Here is an 18,508-nt window from a genome sequence, read left to right as displayed (position 1 = left end):
TTAGAGAGAAGGCAATACATGAGTACTTTTTCCCCCTCGTCATATTGCACGTTCGTCACTAGGATGACCACAAAGGAAAGGTTAGAAGTTTGCTGAAGAGCAACCACAAAGGGATTGCACGTTCGTCACTAGGACGACCACAAAGGAAAGGTTAGAAGTTTGTTGAAGAGCAACCACAAAGGGACAGCAGCTGTATGTTCACGGATTGCAACTGTAAAGGTAAAGATAATGGGGTCGGAAATTTCTAGACTCCGAATGGAGAGCCCCTTGCGGGCACTTTTGAAAGCTAACGGAACCCCTCTTAAAGCTCAAACTGCTCGAGCGTTCCTAAGAGCAATAGAGCATCAAGCCCCTTGGTTTTTAGATGAGGGCCTCTTAAGTGTCCCACAGTGGGAACATTTGGGAGAAGATTTGAGAAGGGCTGATGCTCAGCAGCCTTTGCCAACAGGCACCATGGCTATATGGGCTCTTGTGAGGAGCTGCTTTACCGTTAAAAAGGACAAATTTACAGGCCCCCTAAAAGAAGGAAGTTCCATTTTAGAGGAAGTAAAAGAGGAACGCTCTTTGCACTCCTCCAGTTCCTCTGAAATTGACAGTGAAAATGGTGAAGAGGAGGAGTTCAGCGGGGAGGAATTAGAAAGGAAGGTAAAAGAACTAAAAATAGGTCATGCAACCCTTCCTGATACAATGGAGCCGACAGCGCCACCCCCTCCCTATTCAGGTTCCTGTAAGGGCGCATGCTCGTGTCAAACATCCTCTCCTTGGGCAGATCTCTCAATGGCTTGCTTCCCCATTCTCGAGGACGCTCAAAACCAAAGGTTTCATCAGCCCTTAGACTTTAAGCTTGTGAAACAATTAAAGGAAGCAGTTAACACATATGGTCCTCAGGCCGCCTTCACAGTATCCTTATTAGAGTCCCTAGCAGGGCTCAATTTGATCCCAGGGGACTGAACAAACTTGGCTAGAGCTACCTTACCAGGGGGCCAATATCTGATGTGGAAAACAGCCTGGTAGGAATACAGCACGGACACTGCCAGGCGCAATGCAGCCGCCGGCCACCCAGACTGGAATGTAGACATGCTAATGGGCTTAGGAAATTATGTCACTGCTCAGGCTCAAGCCCAATACCACCCCGCCATCTACCTACAAATAGCCACCACAGCTACAAAAGCTTGGAAAACCCTACAGGGTACCGGAGGTTTACAGGGACAATTATCAAAAGTCATTCAAGGCAATAATGAGCCATATGCCAATTTTGTAGATGGTCTACTCCAGACAGCTTCCCGCATTTTCGGGGATGCGGAATAAGCCATGCCCTAGTCAAGCAATTAGCCTATGAGCAGGCAAACAAATGGTGCAAGGAAGCTATCCCGCCCTGGAAAAGCAAGGACCTCTCCACATATTTAAAGGTATGCAGAGATATCAATGACTCTGTTATACAAGGGCAGGTCCTTACGGCAGCCATTACCCAGGGCCTTTCAAGTTATGGTTTTCAGAAGCCATCTCGGTCTAATCCGGGTGCCTGCTTTTCCTGCGGGCAATTCAGCCACAGGAAAGTACAATGTCCAAACAAACGGCACTCCGAACAAGCCAAACAAAGCCAAAAACCCAAGCTCTGTCCTAGATGTAAGAAAGGGAATCATTGGAGTAATACTTGCACCTCTGTAAGAGATAGACAGGGAAATTTCCTAGGTCCTAATCCTAAACTACAAAAAACGGGAATTCGGGCCCTTCACTCCGGGGCCCACAACAAATGTACGGAGTGATACAACAAGTGCCCATGAGTTGGCATCCACTTACGAGCCAAGGAAGGCCACAGTAGGAAGCGCAGGATTGGACCTTTGTGCCACCTCCAGATTGGTCTTAACTCCTGACATGGAGGTGCAGACGGTGGAATCAGATTGGCAGGGACCAATACCCCAAGGGACAGTCGGCCTCCTGTTAGGAAGGAGTTCCACTACCTTGAAGGGATTAATTGTGCACCCAGGTGTTATTGATTCTGATTTTCAAGGACAAGTGAAAATTATGGTATCCTCCCCAAAAGGCATAACGGTCATAACCCCGGGAGATAAGATAGCTCAAATGCTTATTCTACCTAGCCAACATGATCTTTATGCATATAAGAACACCCCCCGAGGAACTAAAGATTTCGGTTCCTCCGTAGAGCCTCTCGCTTGTTTAACCCTGGGATTACAGGACAGGCCGTTATTAACCATAACCATCCGAGGAAGGGACTTCCTGGGTCTGCTCGATACCGGAGCTGACAAAAGCATTATAAGGTCCCTTGCCTGGCCTAAAGATTGGCCTATAGTCAAAGCCAACCAAACACTACTGGGCCTGGGAGTTGCACAAAGCCCCAACCAAAGTGCAGCAACATTGCAATGGAAGGACAGAGAGGGCCATACCGGACTATTCCAACCATACATTTGTGCCCTACCTATATCACTTTGGGGGCGCAATATCCTAGCACAAATGGATTTAAAACTAACCACGGAGAATTTGTTCAATGGTCCTGTCAAGGGAATGATGCAGTCAATGGGATATACAATGGGCCGAGGGTTAGGGAAACAAGAGCAAGGCATAACTCAACTGATAGCACTCTCAAAGCACTTCCAGAAGAATCAAGGTCTGGGTTTTTAATAGGGGCCACTGAACATGCCATACCTTTAAAATGGAAAGACGATAGACCTCGCTGGATTCCTCAGTGGCCCCTAACTAAAGAAAAATTAGAGGCAGCCAAAGGTTTAATAAAGGAACAATTGGATGCTGGGCATCTTCTCCCTTCGACATCCCCTTGGAATACACCCATATTTGTTATAAGGAAAAAAATCAGGTAAATGGAGGCTACTCCATGATCTCTGAGCAGTAAACGCTCAAATGTACTCTATGGGCCCTATCCAATGTGGCTCACCTCTTGTTTCTGCAATACCAAAAGGATGGCCCACAATTATTATAGATATACAAGATTGCTTCTTCTCCATTCCATTACATAAGGATGACTGTTGGAGATTTGCATTTACCTTGCCAGCAATTAATCACTCCCAACCAGATCAGAGATATGAATGGACAGTCTTACCACAAGGTATGACCAATAGCCCTACCTTGTGCCAAATGTATGTTGACAAGGCTTTAAGAACAACCAGACACAAATTTCCCATGTTGTTACTATACCATTATATGGATGATATTTTATTATCGCATAAAAACAACCAAGAGCTTGATAAGGCACTCCAATTTCTAACAGCAGAATTAAAGGAATGGCACCTCACCATAGCACCAGATAAAATACAAAAAGGAGATTTACAAACCTATTTAGGCACACATCTTTCGTGCATGATGGTACGGCCTCTAAAACTCAGCTTTAGGCTGGACAATCTAAACACCCTTAACGACTTTCAGAAATTGTTAGGTAACATTGCCTGGCTTCGACCCTACTTAAAACTAACTACAGCAGAGTTAAAGCCCCTATTTGATATTCTTAAGGGTGACGCAGACTTAAGCTCAAAAAGAAGTCTTACCCCCGAGGCTAGGCAAGCCATCACCTTAGTCCAACAACGATTAGAATCATGTCAGATCACACGCCGTGATCCAGATCAACCCTTATTATTAATAATACTACCAGAGCCTCATAGCCCTACTGCCATCATTTGGCAGGGTGGCCCCTTACAAAGCGTTCATTTACCTAGCCCCCCATCTAAAACATTACAACCTTACCCTGAAGCCATGGCCTTGCTTCTACAGAAGGGGCTAAAGGACTGCCTCGCCACATTTGGCTCACAGCCACATACTATCATTACCCCCTACGGACCAGACCAAATTAATTGGCTCATCAATCATGACACAAATTGGGCCATTCTCCATTTCACTACTATTGCAACCTTCGATAACCACTATCCAAAACACCCCTGGATTTAATTCTGTAAAAACACCCCTATTGTCTACCCACTAATCACAAAAACAACCCCCTTAAAAGATTGCTTAACACTCTTTACTGATGGCTCAAAAAATGGAGTGGGAACGGTAATAACTGCAGGAAAAAGCTATACAATCCTGGTACCATCTGGCTCTGTACAACTTGCAGAACTGGCAGCAGTCATTTTGGCTTTTTCAACATTTCCTGACGATCCTTTCAATCTACTATCAGATAGCAATTATGTCATTAGCTCTCTATCAGTTCTAGAAACAGTGCCTTATATTGCACCTGCCTCCACTGTTGCTTCTTACTTCAAATCCCTACAAAAGCTGATCTTACAGCATACACAACCCTTCTTTGCAGGACACCTTAGGGCTGACACACGTCTTCCAGGACCCTTATCTACGGGTAATGAAAAGGCAGACTTTATCACAAAAACACCTTTTATATTCTCCATAGAAGAACAAGCCAAATTATTCCATGAAAAATTCCATGTAAATTCCACTACACTCCACAGAAAATTTCAAATACCGAAAATCCTTGCTCAACAGATTGTTAAGTCTTGCCGGCACTGTGCCCCTCTTATCCCAGCACCCTCCTTTGGAGTAAACCCACGTGGAATACTACCCAATCATGTGTGGCAAATGGATATTACACACATCCCTGAATTCGGCAACTTAAAATATGTACATGTCTCAGTAGACACATACTCGGGGGTCATTATGGCCTCCTTACATACAGGAGCAAAGGTCAGAGATGTCATTCAACATTGTTTGACAAACTTTGCCTTTTGGGGCATCCCAAAACAAATCAAAACCGACAATGGGCCTGCTTACACATCACACAGCTTTAAAAATTTTGCTGATACATTTCACATACATCTAGTCACAGGCATACCCTACAACCCTCAAGGGCAAGGAATTGTCGAATGAGCACACTTGACCCTGAAAAATCAATTAATAAAACAAAAAGGGGGAATATGGGCCACCTACAAGTCCCCTAAGGACAAACTCAAGACCACTCTCTTTACTTTAAATTTTTTGGTCATGGACGCAATAGGACGATCGGCAGCAGATCGCCACTCGCGTCAGGAGGTCAATCTCAATGACTGGGTAAAATGGAAAGACATTCTGACAGGACTATGGAAGGGTCTGGACCCGGTCCTACGATGGGTCCGTGGTTCCGTTTGTGTTTTCCCTCAGGACCAGCCGACTCCGGTTTGGGTTCCAGAACGCCTGAAACGACGAGTACATTCAAATTCTCTCCACCAGTTGTATCCAGCCCTTATCGGGCATATGCATCACATCTAACTTGTATTCTAATCTCTCCCGAGCAGCGAACCTCTCCCAAGAATTATCTTAGATGTTCAACGGCACCTGGTCAGCCAAATTCCACAATCTGACAGCCTCCCTCCAGATGGAGATTCTGCAGATCAATGCCACAAGAGTCAACCCTCTCACGGCCTCCCAATTCCTACAAACTATGCAGGCAGTGGTGGCTTTTGGGAAATCCTGGTTTGGGACTATTGCACTCTGCTGTATTGTGCTCCTTGTCCTCCTCCTGGCCCTGCGTTGGATAAGGTCCCTCCAACACACATTAGCCAGGACCGGCAGGCTGTACATCAAGCCTTGGTAGCCACAGAGCATGGTAGCTCACCCCAAGTATGGCTTAGCATGCTGGACCGGTAGTCAATGACAGGTAATGAGGACGGTAACGGTGTACCAACCTAAGACAGAAGCTGCAGCATGCTCTGCAGTATTTGATGATGGGTAAGGACGCAAGTTGATCGTCCCAACCTAAGACAGGCACGGTCCCTTATCCATACAAATAAATAAAGAAGGGGGAGCTGTCGGGGTCACACCCCCAAGATGGCGCCGGTCTCATCCCTAAGATGGCACCAGAGCAGTACGGACAGCCTAAAAAACATCCACCCTGGCCACACGTGACCTCGTGCTCGTCACATGAGCACCGTATGCCACCACTGCCTATAAGCCCCAGATACCTCCTGTTCACGTGAACACCTCTGTGATTGGCTGTATACTCCCTGTTCACGTGAACATCTCTGTGATTGGCTGTTATGCCCTATATAAGGCAAGGGAACTTCCCCACAAGGGGAGGAGAAAGATCGACCAGGGAATAAACAAGAGCTTGTGCATCTACCTGTGTGTGTTGCGTCATCTCTGAGGGCAGGGAGAGCGCAACAGCTAATAATACATTATATGTTAATAAAAAATTAAAAATTAAAAGAAACTTAAGGTTGAAATCCTACAAAGGTATCTTTTCTGAACACAGTGAAGTGAAACAAAACCAATAGCAGAAGGAAAACTGAAAAATTCACAAATACATGGAAATTAGATAACACATTATTGTACAAACTTTGTGTCAAAGAAGAAATAAAAAGCAGACTTAGAAATATGTCAAAACAAAATAACTTTAAACTACAGACTAAAACCTATATGATGTAGCAAAAGCAATACTAAGACAAAAATTTGTAGCAATGAACACCTACATTTAAAAAGATCTCAAGAGACCAAACATTATGCTTCAAGAAATGAAAAAAAAAAAAAAAACTAAGCGCAAAGTTTCCAGAGGAAGGAATAATTAAGAGGACAGTGGAAATCAATGAAATGGAGACTAGGAAAACAATAGAAAAATATCATTCAAACCAAGAGTAGTTTTTAAAGTAAAACAAAATTGTCAAACGTTAGCTGGTCTAAGAAGAGATCACACATGGAACAGAGGACATTAAAACTCATGCCACAGAAATAAAAGGATTATAAGACACTACTCCAATTATATGCTAAAAAGGTTGGTTAACCTGGAAGAAATAGATAAATTCCTAGGAACATAGAATCTATTAAATCTGATGCATGAGGAAATATATAACCTGAACAGATCAATAATGAACAAGAAAACTAAATTCATAAGGAGAAACCTCTGAAGAGAGAAAATCCCAAGACTAGAGGGCTTCACTGGTGAAATCTACAACACAACATTTAAGGAGAATAAATGCCACTCCTCAAACACTTCTAAAAATTGCAAAGTAAAAACACACCTGAACTTCCTTTATAAGGTCAGAATTACTGTTACCAAAAAAAAAAAAAAAAGAAAGAAAGAAAGAAAAAAGAAAAGAAAAAGAAATGAAATACATAGAAATCAAACTGAACTAAAAAATTAAAAAGATTTGCAAACTGAAAACAACAAAACATTTATGAAAGAAAATTAAAACAAATAAAAGCGCAAATAAATGGAAAGACATGACGTCTTTCTAAAATGTAGGAATCAATGTTGTGAAGATGTTCATACTATCCAAAGTGATCTAGAGTCTGTATAATCCCTATCGAAATCCCAATCCAATGTTGACTTTTTCAAGGTGATTTGGTGCAGGATTTCAACCAGCTCCTCAACACCCCAGAAGCTGAGGGAGAAAAGACTGTACTGGAGCCTCCTTTCTGTAGTTTTTCAATCCTCTACCTCTGAATGTCTTTATGTATAATGTTTGGCTCAGTGGGATTTTCTCCACCCCTACCATGTGGAAATACTGTTCTTTACTGTAAATCTGCATGATTCCTTCTGTGAGCTATAGAGAAAAAAGCTATATTCCCATGAACAAATCATGAGAATCTTTCATCTCAATACACACACCAAAGAAGGTTGATGGATTTATGGCTCATAAATTATCCAATCTTTGTATATGAGAATTATGCCATATGAGCCTCCATTGTTGCAACTAATAAAAATGCCAGTCTTCCAGAGTTACATAGCACATAACCTTGAAAACTGGCATTTCTATTCTCAGGACCACTATAAACTTAGAACAGTGATATATTCAGAGAGAAATCCATCCTCTGAACTCTGACCTATGCCTAAACCACCCCCATCCTGTGCCAGGCTCAACAATGTCGAAATGAGCAGCAAAGCCCTGTCAGGAATCTTTCCAACCTGTCTTAACAAAACCTCACCCTAAATTATAGCCACAGACACATGTCTCACCAAAGCACACCCCCATTTCTAAAACTGGCTTCTAATGATATTTGTGAGTACCAAGGGGGAGTAAGCAAAAAAACTGTGACTGAGGCTTCCAGCAAAGATTCCAACAGGACCAATTACTAATCCTCTGAGGACTTAAGAGGTCAATGCACTATCAAATCCTGCACTTCGTGAAAGTCTATTTAAATATTTCTCTAGAGTCTATGAAGAAAGAATTACAGGACATTTAAGTAAAAGACAGAGGCAGAGCATATACCAACAAGCTTAAGATTCATAGAGGAGACATGCTCTCAATCTCAGCAGATTAAAGGTGGGAATTAAAAGAATTCTCTCCACACTACTCTTGGACTTGCTGGGAAACATAAATTAGGCAAGATTTGAAAAATATATATATATCCAATCAAGCGGTTGCACTTCTACATGTTATAGTTCTATACACTCGCTTTTTTGATGAATTTTTTGTTCCATTATTCTTACTTTAGATTGAATGTACTTCTGATCTTTGAAAAATATATGTATTATGAAGACGCATTTATACTTTCAAAGGAGGCCAAGAAAGTAAGTAGAAATTTAACCCAAAGTGTTGAAGTTTCCTAACTAAAACAGCTTATTTTCTGGGTAAATTCTGACAATGGGAACTAAAATAGACTAAAATGACCAAGACTGAGAGAGTTCTCAGAGGGAGAATTCAAGTGACCCACTTGTTAGTTCATAAAGTATATTTGCAGCTATGAGGCTATGCTCTCAGGGGAAGAAAACAATGCCTGGGTGCAATGTAAAAACACTGGAATCCACAACAAAATAGATCCAAGTCAGTAATAACTCAATCTTTTTCCACAAATTTTAAACAGATTAACTTAATTTTCACAAATTACTTTTACTGAATAGTTTTTATAGCTAGATTCTGTGAAATGAAGTAAACCTTTTTCTCTAAACATGAATTTGAACATGATGACATGAAAATACCAGCAAAACGTGATTTATAATGCTGCCACACAAGATGCTGTTGAGAACAACCAAGGTCCCTTTTTAAAAATTGTGGTTAATGTATATGTAGAAGTAGATTGCTTTGGTAGGTTTCTATGTGTGATTATTTCAAGTTGGCTCCACTTTTCATGACTTATGTTGCCACACTGAAGTTAGAATTAGTGGAGTAAATCTATTAGGGATGATGAAGCACATAGTTCCCACCTATAGCAGCCATGGATAGAGAAGAAACTAAAGAGACTGAGCTTTCTGGAAAACAAAAGATACTTTCCTCACTTTTATTTCTTTAATATTTTATTTATTTATTTGAGAGAGAGAGAGTAAAGCACAGTGGAGGGCAGAAGGAGAAGTAGACTCCCTGCTAAGCAGGGACCCCAAAGCTGGACTCAATCCAAGGACTCAGTCCTGGGACTTCAGGATCATGACTTGACTGACTGAGGCACCCAGGCACTCTTCTACGCCTTTACTGTAGCTGAAAAGTCATGATGCTGACTGCTGACTTCTGTGTCCAGAAACTTTTGAGGAAAAATAAGTTGTTATGTTTTTCAGCAGGGATAGGGAAAGGAGAAAGAAAAGGGTAGAAGGAATTAAATATGCTATGATCATGTGTAACATGTACTCACTATTGAAAATCCTGGTACAGATCATTCAAAAAAAGAATATATTCTTGTATATATTCAATTTTTCAAACAATCAGAAATGAAACTTTCAAGTCTCTCTCACATGATTAAACTTAGTGTCAAAAGAAAAACTTCTATTATCTTAGATAACATTTTTCCCAAAACAGTAGGAAATTCAGGGAAACTTCATGATTCATTTCATTCCATTTGTAAAATATGACTAGGATTATTAATGATTATTATTAATAATTACTAATTATTATTAATAATACTTATTAATCTATTTCGGAGATGGGATATGGGTGACAGGAAGTTCCCAAATGTCTTAATGTTAATGCCTTGCTGGAGAGAAAAACAACCTTAACCTGACAAAGGCAAAGCCTCCAGGATCCTCTGAGTTTTTAAAAAGGGAAAAATCTTTTTGAAACCTCCTTTTTCCTTACCTCCCCCAAGCCCCAAGTACACACGCAGCCATCCCTCACAACCCTGGTGTAGCAGTTTTTTCTGCCCACAGGTCATGTGCTCGTGCTTTAATAAAACCACCTTTTCTGCACCAGACCATTATTCTATCTGATGAAAGATCAGTGCACAGAAAATTAACTTAAGAACTACTGAGGAGTTTTCAGTGGACTTTGGACCGCTTCCATTTCTGCATCCAAAGATGTGAGAAGAGTGAGTGTGTATGAGTCTTGTAGAGTCAGATACAATATCCAGGGCAGTGGAGTGAATGCAGATCAAAGAGCTGTTATAAAGATGGGCCCTTAGCATCCTGAAGGGGAAATATACCATCTGCAGGTCTGTTTCTCAGTGTGCATGTGCATTCATTTGACAGAAAGGAATCCTAGCTCAAAAAGCACAGCTGCTGTAGATATAGGAAGGATAGCACTTTTCTATCTGCTGTACATTTCACATTTTAAAGAATATTGTGTTCATATGCCCATAAATATTCATGTCAATGGGCAACCATAACCTCAGAATAATTGCTATTGATGAAATCTGTACCAAAATCAGAAAGAAAAGAGCCATCCATAAGATTTTAGAGCCAGAGCTTTGAAGTCAATCAGGAGTCAACCGTCATAATAACATTTTCCTTTTTTTCTGATTATTGAAACATATTGTCATTATGAAATTTCGATGAGTAAGAGAAAGGTAACCTCTATCTACCTCTATCTACTCTCTTTTATAACAGTTTCCAAAGTGGTTGAAGTGAGTGGAAAGTGTAGCTCCAGCAAACCCATAGGCCAGGACTAAAGAGGTGACGGAAGATTTCAGTGTTGAATTCAAAATACTACTCAGAAATTGTGATCTTTCCAGATGAACCATAGGCTCATAACTAAAGCTGACTTCATGGAAAGGAAGAGCAATGTGACAGAATTCATTCTGCTGGGCCTGACCCAGAATCCAGAACTGCAGAAATTCCTATTTGCTGTGCTTTTAATCACCTACTTGATTACACTGGCAGGTAATCTTCTCATCTCCATCACCATCTTCATCAGCCCAGCCCTGGGATCTCCCATGTACTTTTTTCTGTCCTATTTATCCATTATAGATGGTTTCTACTCTTCATCCATAGCACCCAAAATGATCTTTGACTTGCTCTCTGACATGAACACCATATCCTTCGATGGCTGCATGACTCAGCTCTTTGCTGAACATTTCTTTGCGGGAGCTGAGATCATCTTATTAATTGCCATGGCCTATGACCGCTATGTAGCCATCTGTAAGCCCTTGCATTACACGACCACCATGAGCCGACCTGTCTGTGCTTTCTTGGTGGGAATGGCTGTGATTTTAGGCTTTATTCATGGAGGGATACAGGTTCTGTTCATGGTCCAGTTACCATTCTGTGGCCCCAATGTTATTGATCATTTTATGTGTGATTTAATACCTCTCCTGGAACTAGCCTGTACAGACATTCACACTTTGGGGCCCCTGATTGCTGCCAACAGCGGGTCACTTTGTCTGCTCACTTTTTCTATGCTGGTTGCTTCTTATATTGTCATCCTGCACTCCCTGAGGACTAAAAGCTCTGAAGGACGTCGCAAAGCCCTGTCTACCTGTGCTTCTCATGTAACTGTTGTCATCTTATTCTTTGTACCTTGTTCATTCCTGTATCTGAGACCCATGACCTCCTTCCCTGCTGACAAAGCTGTGACTGTGTTTTGTACCCTAGTCACTCCCATGTTGAACCCATTGATCTACACCCTCAGAAATGCAGAAGTGAAAAATGTCATAAAGAAACTCTGGAGGCAAATAACAAAAATTGGTGATAATGAATCTTGGGATTAGAGTATTTACATTAAAATATCTATTGAATATTTAGAGAGATTTATTCCCCTTCTTACTTGATTAAATGTGGGACAGTCAATTGTCCTGTTTGGATCACTTTTCTTCAGGATCATATATTTTATGGGCAAGGTCAACATATCCACCCAGGAATAGTAGGCACAGTGCCTAGAGCCCACATAATTCTAGGATTCCTTGAAATGCTTAATTTCTTTTAAAATAAGAAGATAAAATTGAATATAATCCAAATCCAAGTTGGAGTATGTCATTGTTATACCAATGCATTCATAAAATATGATCTTTAATAATTTTTATGGAGAAGGACTCATGAGGTCAAAGTAGAAAGGGACCACAGAAGTCATAATGTAGCCCTGATTGTTGGTATGAAATGGTTCTGCAGCAATATTTTCAATACTCTCTACACCCTGCACTACAGCTAGAATGAAGTTTTATTTTATAAGAGGAAAAGTTCTATATATGCAATATTGTATAGAAAGCCAGTGAGTCTTGAAGAAGTACTTCCATCCAAATATACTTTTTCTTATCTTCCTGAATTTGAGAGGTTAATAAATATCCCTGCACCACAGCAACAAAGCATTCTTTACTTCTCGCGGTCCCAATAAGAGAACACTTGCACACAAAGGTACATTTTAAAACTTACAGCACCACCATTCCCTGCAGTATACAATTGTCTGCACAAGAATAAGAGGCAGAATTGGCTGATGCAAAAAAAATATAACTGATCAAGTTTGTAGAGTTAAGGCAGAAAACAACTGTATGTCAAAGTTGTGTTTTAAATGGAATATTACTCAGCCATCAGAAAGGACGAATACCCAACTTTTGCATCAGCATGGATGGAACTGGAAGAGATTATGCTGAGTGAAATAAGTCAAGCAGAGAAAGCCAATTATCACATGGTTTCACTTACTTGTTGAGGGTAAGGAATAACATGGAGGATATTAGGTTAAGGAAAGAAAAGTGAAGGGTAGAAACAGAGGGGAAGACTAACCATGACAGACTGTAGACTCCAAGAAACAAACTGAGGGTTTTAGAGGTGTGGAGAATTGGGGGGATGGGTGAGTCTGGCGGTGAGTATTTAGGAGAGCATGTATTGCATGGGGCACTGGGTGTTATATGTAAACAACTAATCTTGGAACAATACATCAAAAGATAATGATAGGGCACCTGGATGGCTCAGTGGGCTGAGCCTCTGCCTTCAGCTCAGGTCATGATCCTGGGATCCTGTGATCGAGGCCCACATTGGGTTCTCTGCTAGGCAGGGAGCCTGTTTCCCCTCTCTCTCTGCTGCCTCTCTGCCTACTTGTGGTCTCTGTCTGTCAAATAAATAAAATTAAAAATAAAAAGGTAACTATGTATTGTATGTCGACTAATATAATAAAATAAATAAATAAATAAATAAATTGTATTTTAGACATGGACTAAGGAAGAGTCTGAATAGCTGGGACAGGAAATTACCAGTGATGTAGAAATAAGTCTGTGTCACAAAATTGAACAACAATGACCACACATCTGGATTACAGAAAATAATCCATAATATTTGTATAAGGAAATTCAAAGATAATTCAGAAATAGATGCTTTGAAGTCAGAGATTAAAAGCTTTGGATCAACCAGATTTGATTACTCATCTTGTCTCCTGCATTAATTACCCTTGTCAATGTAACCATTGTGCTTCATCTCTCTACTGATTTTTTTCAACCTGTAAAATGGAAATAGCATTGCATACTCTCAGGCTGTAAAAATTAAACAATTTAGATTGAAAAAAATGAATCAGCTAAAAACTAGTGATATTGCTCAGATTTGGTTATAGCTTTCAGAGATGTCACCAGCACAGAAAGTAAGCCAGGGTCAATGGTTGCTGACAAGAGGAGCCCCAGAACACCACTACCAACCATCATTCATTAACCATGATCACAGGAAGACCAAACATCTATGCCAGCCTCACTGTACTTCAAATGTCGTAAAAGGCATCTGTATATGAGTAGGAACTGCATAGCAGTGAGTTTTCTCATCAAGGAATCTAATGGGAACTGTGAACAGATCTCTGGACACTAAAAGCCAGCCCCCCACCAACTCCTAGTCTAGGACACAAATGCCCTTAAACATCTCTGCAATAACCAATGGGGAGCTGGCTGGAGCAACCATGACATGTCTGAGCAGAACTTATTTCAAAAACCTCTCCCTGATGGATGGATCTCCTTCTGCCACTCTGGGAGAAGGAGAAGGGAGAGCCCAGTGCCAGAAACCAACAGACCTATCTCTGCACGGAGCTTGGGATTCCTGAGGAAGAGCTCAGAAACTTGTCTTCAGAGGGTGATTTCACAGCCAGGGATTGAATATCATGTGATGTTGACATTTCTCATGTTCTCAGGACTTTAGATCAGGTTGGATCTAACTTTACATGAAGGCCTTTTAAAAATATATGTTGTCCCGGTTGCCTGGGTGGCTCAGCTTGTTTACCGACTACCTTCGGCTCAGGTCATGATCCTGGAATCCCTTAGATCGAGTCCTGCATCAGGCTGCCTGCTTGGTGGGGAGTCTGCTTCTCCCTCTTACCCTTTCCCTTCTCATATATATGTTGTCCCAAAACAAGCGAACAAACTCAAGTAAGAGAACAAAGTGCTGGTTACCAGTGGTGGATGCCAGAGGTGGTTGGTTGTGGGGAGAAGAGTGAAATAGGTAAAGGAGATTAAAAGGTATAAGCTTCACTATAAAATAAATACATCAAAGAGTTAAAAAGTATAGCATAAGGAATATAATCAATAATACTGTAATACTGTTGTATGGTGACAGATGGGTGACTACAATTACCTTGGTGAGCACTGAATATCAAATCCCTACATGGTACAGGTCAACCTTGATAACATATTTTTCCAGTGTGTTCCAAACCTTGATATAACTGAATCCATTAATTTTTCCTGTTTCTCGTACCATTGCATCTGCTTAATGTGTTCCTCTTCAGCCAGAAATTACATATATACTTTTAAAAAAATCTTTATTTTATTTGAAGGCATTAATGCACTCTATTCTTTCTTTTCCATTTTTTTTCTTTTTTTTTTCTTTTTTGTGATGGTATGAAGAATATCCAACCATAGGTAATTACAGGAAGGGATGTGCATTTGTAAAACTGTATTTGGGGATATGAATGAGTGTATGCATGAATGTGTGTACACATATGTCTGTGTGTCAGTCAGACTGTGTAGAGACAATGTGTTCATTATAACTAATAATAAGGCACAACTTTAAGTCTGAGTTTAACTGCCTGGAGTTGCCTTTAGTCTCAAAGAAAGCAACCCTGACAGAAATGATTTGCTTGATCAGAACTCATCTGCCACAATTGCAATCCCTGTGCTATTCATAGACAAATCTATTATCCAGATACCAAACTGGATTTACGAACAAATGAACAATGTGGCAGAATTCATCCTGCCTTGCCTGACACAGAACCCAGATGTGCAGAAACTCTAGTGCACTGTGTTTATAATCATCTACTTTCTCACTGGGGCAGGCAACATATACTCCTTGACATGACAATCAAATCCAGCAGAGCCCTGGGCTCCCCTATGTATTACTTTCTATCTTTTTTGTCCTTTGTAGACAGCTGCTGCTCTTCTACCATAGCTCTCAAAATGATACTTGACTTACTCACGGAAAAGAAAACTGTCTCCTTCAGTGTGTGCATGACTCAGCTCTTTGCCGAGCATTTCTTTGGAGGAGTGGAGATCATCCTGCTCACAGTGATGGCCCTCGACTGCTACCTGGCCATCTGCAAGCCCCTACACTACAGGATTGCAAAGAACAGGCAAATGTGTGGCCACCTGGTATTATAAGGATTTCTGCCTCACGTGATAGGAGCAAAAGCATCCAGGAAAAAAGAGAGAGTTAATGATAATTGAATAAGCAAGACAAAAAGTCTACAAATCCAAATTGGAAAGTCAGTATTTAGAACACTTGCAGATCAATGCAATGGGAATTAATCTGAGATAAAGATTGAGTACCATTCTAAGAGAAAAAAACTCAAATAAAAGGAGATCCAAATTTGATCCAAGACAAAAGTTCTGCAAAAGAAAGAGAAAATCATGAAAGCATAACAATACCAAAAAAATCAACAAAATACAAAGGAATGAAGAAAGGAAGGAAGGAAAAAAAAGGAGAGGAGAACTACAAGACACACAGAAAACAAAATGGCTAGACTCAGTCCTTATCTATAAATAATTATTTTATATGTAAATGGGTTAAACTCCCCAGCCAGAAGACTTAGAGTGGCTAAATGGGTTTTTTTAAATCCCATTCTATGCTCTCTGCAAGAGACTTACATAAGATTTAAGGACACACATTGTCTCAAAGTAAAGTGCTAAGAAACAGTTATTCTATGCAAATGGAAACTAAGAGAGGGCAGGAGGGCAGGACTATACCTATGTCAGATGAAATAGACTCTAAAACAAGAACTGTCACAAATAAGAACTTTATATAATCATAAAATGGTCAGTTTACCAGCAAGACATAATAATTATAAATATTTATACACCCAACATCAGAATACCTAAATACTTCAAGCGGACATTAACAGATACAAAGGCAGAAATAGACAACAATACAGTAATAGTAAGAGATTTCAATATTCTACTTTCAAAGATGGATAGAACATATATAGACAAAAAATTAATAAGAAACCAGTAGACTTCAAAATCCTGATTGTTTTTTAGGAATCTGAGGGTTTTGAAGGGGCAGGGGGTGAGAGGTTGGGGGAACCAGGTGGTGGGTATTGGAGAGGGCACGGATTGCATAGAGCACTGGGTGTGGTGCAAAAATAATGAATACTGTTTTGCTGAAAAAATAAAAAGTTAAAAGAAAAAAAAAGAATCCGGGGGACTTGAATAAAACTATTCCCAAATGGACTTACCAAATATGCATAAAACAGTCAATCCAATAGCAGTGGAAAATACTTTCTTCTCAAGTGCACAAGGAAGATTATGAAAGATCATATGTTAGGTCACAAAATAAGTCTTCAAAAACTTAAGAAGGTTGACAGGCAGCCAAGATGGCAGAGGAGTAGCAGGCTGAGATGACATCAGGGCACAGGAGTTCAGTTAGATAGTTATCAAAACATTCCAAACACCCACAAATCCAATAGGAGATCAACGAGAAGAAGAGCAGCAATTCTAGAAACAGAAAATTGACCATTTTCTGAAAGTTAGGACATGCAGAGAAGTGAATCCTAGGTGATGGGAAGATAGACCGTAGAGGGAGGGGGCCAGTCCCCGGCAAGTGACAGAGCAATGGAGCACAAAATCAGAACTTTTAAAAACTCTGCTCCACTGAAGGACATAGCTCCAGAGGTTAAGCGGGGTGGAGCCCTCACAGGAACAGCATGTCTCAGCTCTAACAGGGTCACAGAAGGATCGGGGGTGTCTGAGTGTAACAGACCTCCCAGGTATCAGAGTGGGGAAGCTGACTATCGAGACAGAGCCAAGGAGTGAGCTCTCAGCTCAGGAATTCCTTAAACTGTGATCTGTGGCACAATCAGACCACTGCTCTTTGAGCAGGGACCCCACAAGTGGCAGATCTGGGGAGACTTACCTACCTTATCTGGAGGCAGGGATCTGCTGGGTTTGGAGACTCCAAATAGGGCTGTGTGCCAGAGACAGAAATGCTCAGACACAGGCCAGGTGAGCTCGGAGTGCAGCCGGATACCAGGGAGATGGGAGTGAGAGCACTTTTCTCTGAGGGTGCACTGAGGAGTGGGGCCCCAAGCACTTGGCTCTTCTGGGCCAGAGATTGGGAGGCTGCCATTTTCATTCCTGTCCTCCAGAGCTCTACAGAAAGCCTTCAGGGAACAAAAGTTCCTGAGGGTGAAATCCAGCATATTACTTAGCCCAGCCCCTGGCAAGGGTGGTGTAATTCTTCCTCAGGCAAAGACACTTGAGAATCACTACAACAGACCCCTCACCCAGAAGATCAGCAAGAACATCCAGCCAAGAACAAGCTGACTGATCAAGGAGAACAGTGCAATTCCAGAGGATGGGAAAGCAAAGCATGGAATTCATGGCTTTTTCACATGATTGTTTAGTCTAGCACAGTTATTTACTTCTTTTTCATTTTAATTTTTTCTTATTCTAATTTTTAAACTTTTACTCTTTCCTCTTTTAACATTTGTAACTAGTTTATCTTAACAATACATTTCTTTAAAAAAATCTCTTTGAACTTTTATTATTATAATCACATTCCATCCTTCATTGTATTTAACTTCATTTTTTGTACACACTTTGGTTTTTCCTTCTAAAAAAATTTGGGATACAACTTCTCCTAATACATCAAAATATACCCTAAATCTAGCACAGGGCTTTGTTTGAGTCTCCAGCCTGAGAAAACTCTTCACTTTCTTTTCCTTTCTTTTACCAAACAACATATTTTATCAACTCCTTTTTTAGAATTTTTTTTACGTTTTTTTTAATTTTTTTTACGTTTTCATCTTTTCATCGTGTTTACCCTTATTTTTGTCTGTGAGTATATATGTATATATATATTTTTCTTTCTTTAAAATTTTGTGAGGTAGTTTCTTCTAAGAGACCAGAATATACCCAAAATCAAGTGGGTGGCTCTGTTCTATTCACCATCTAATATATATATTTCTTTTAATTAAAAAAAAGTTTTAGAACTTCTTTTTACCCCCTTTCATCTCCCCACAATTTG

The 18,508-nt window shown here is 40.5% G+C and overlaps 1 protein-coding gene across 1 annotated transcript; it reads left to right on the top strand.

The window, feature by feature from the left end:
• Positions 1 to 10,857: 10,857 nt before the first annotated feature.
• Positions 10,858 to 16,748, top strand: LOC116598899 (olfactory receptor 4C45-like). The gene is made up of 2 exons (XM_032358330.1): positions 10,858 to 11,739; positions 16,737 to 16,748. The coding sequence occupies exons 1-2, from the start codon at positions 10,858 to 10,860 to the stop codon at positions 16,746 to 16,748; spliced, it is 894 nt and encodes a 297-aa protein (XP_032214221.1).
• Positions 16,749 to 18,508: the final 1,760 nt, after the last annotated feature.

This window comes from Mustela erminea, chromosome 9, assembly GCF_009829155.1.
Source record: "Mustela erminea isolate mMusErm1 chromosome 9, mMusErm1.Pri, whole genome shotgun sequence".
Lineage (NCBI taxonomy): Eukaryota > Metazoa > Chordata > Mammalia > Carnivora > Mustelidae > Mustela > Mustela erminea.
This window is presented reverse-complemented; position numbering and strand designations above follow the sequence as displayed.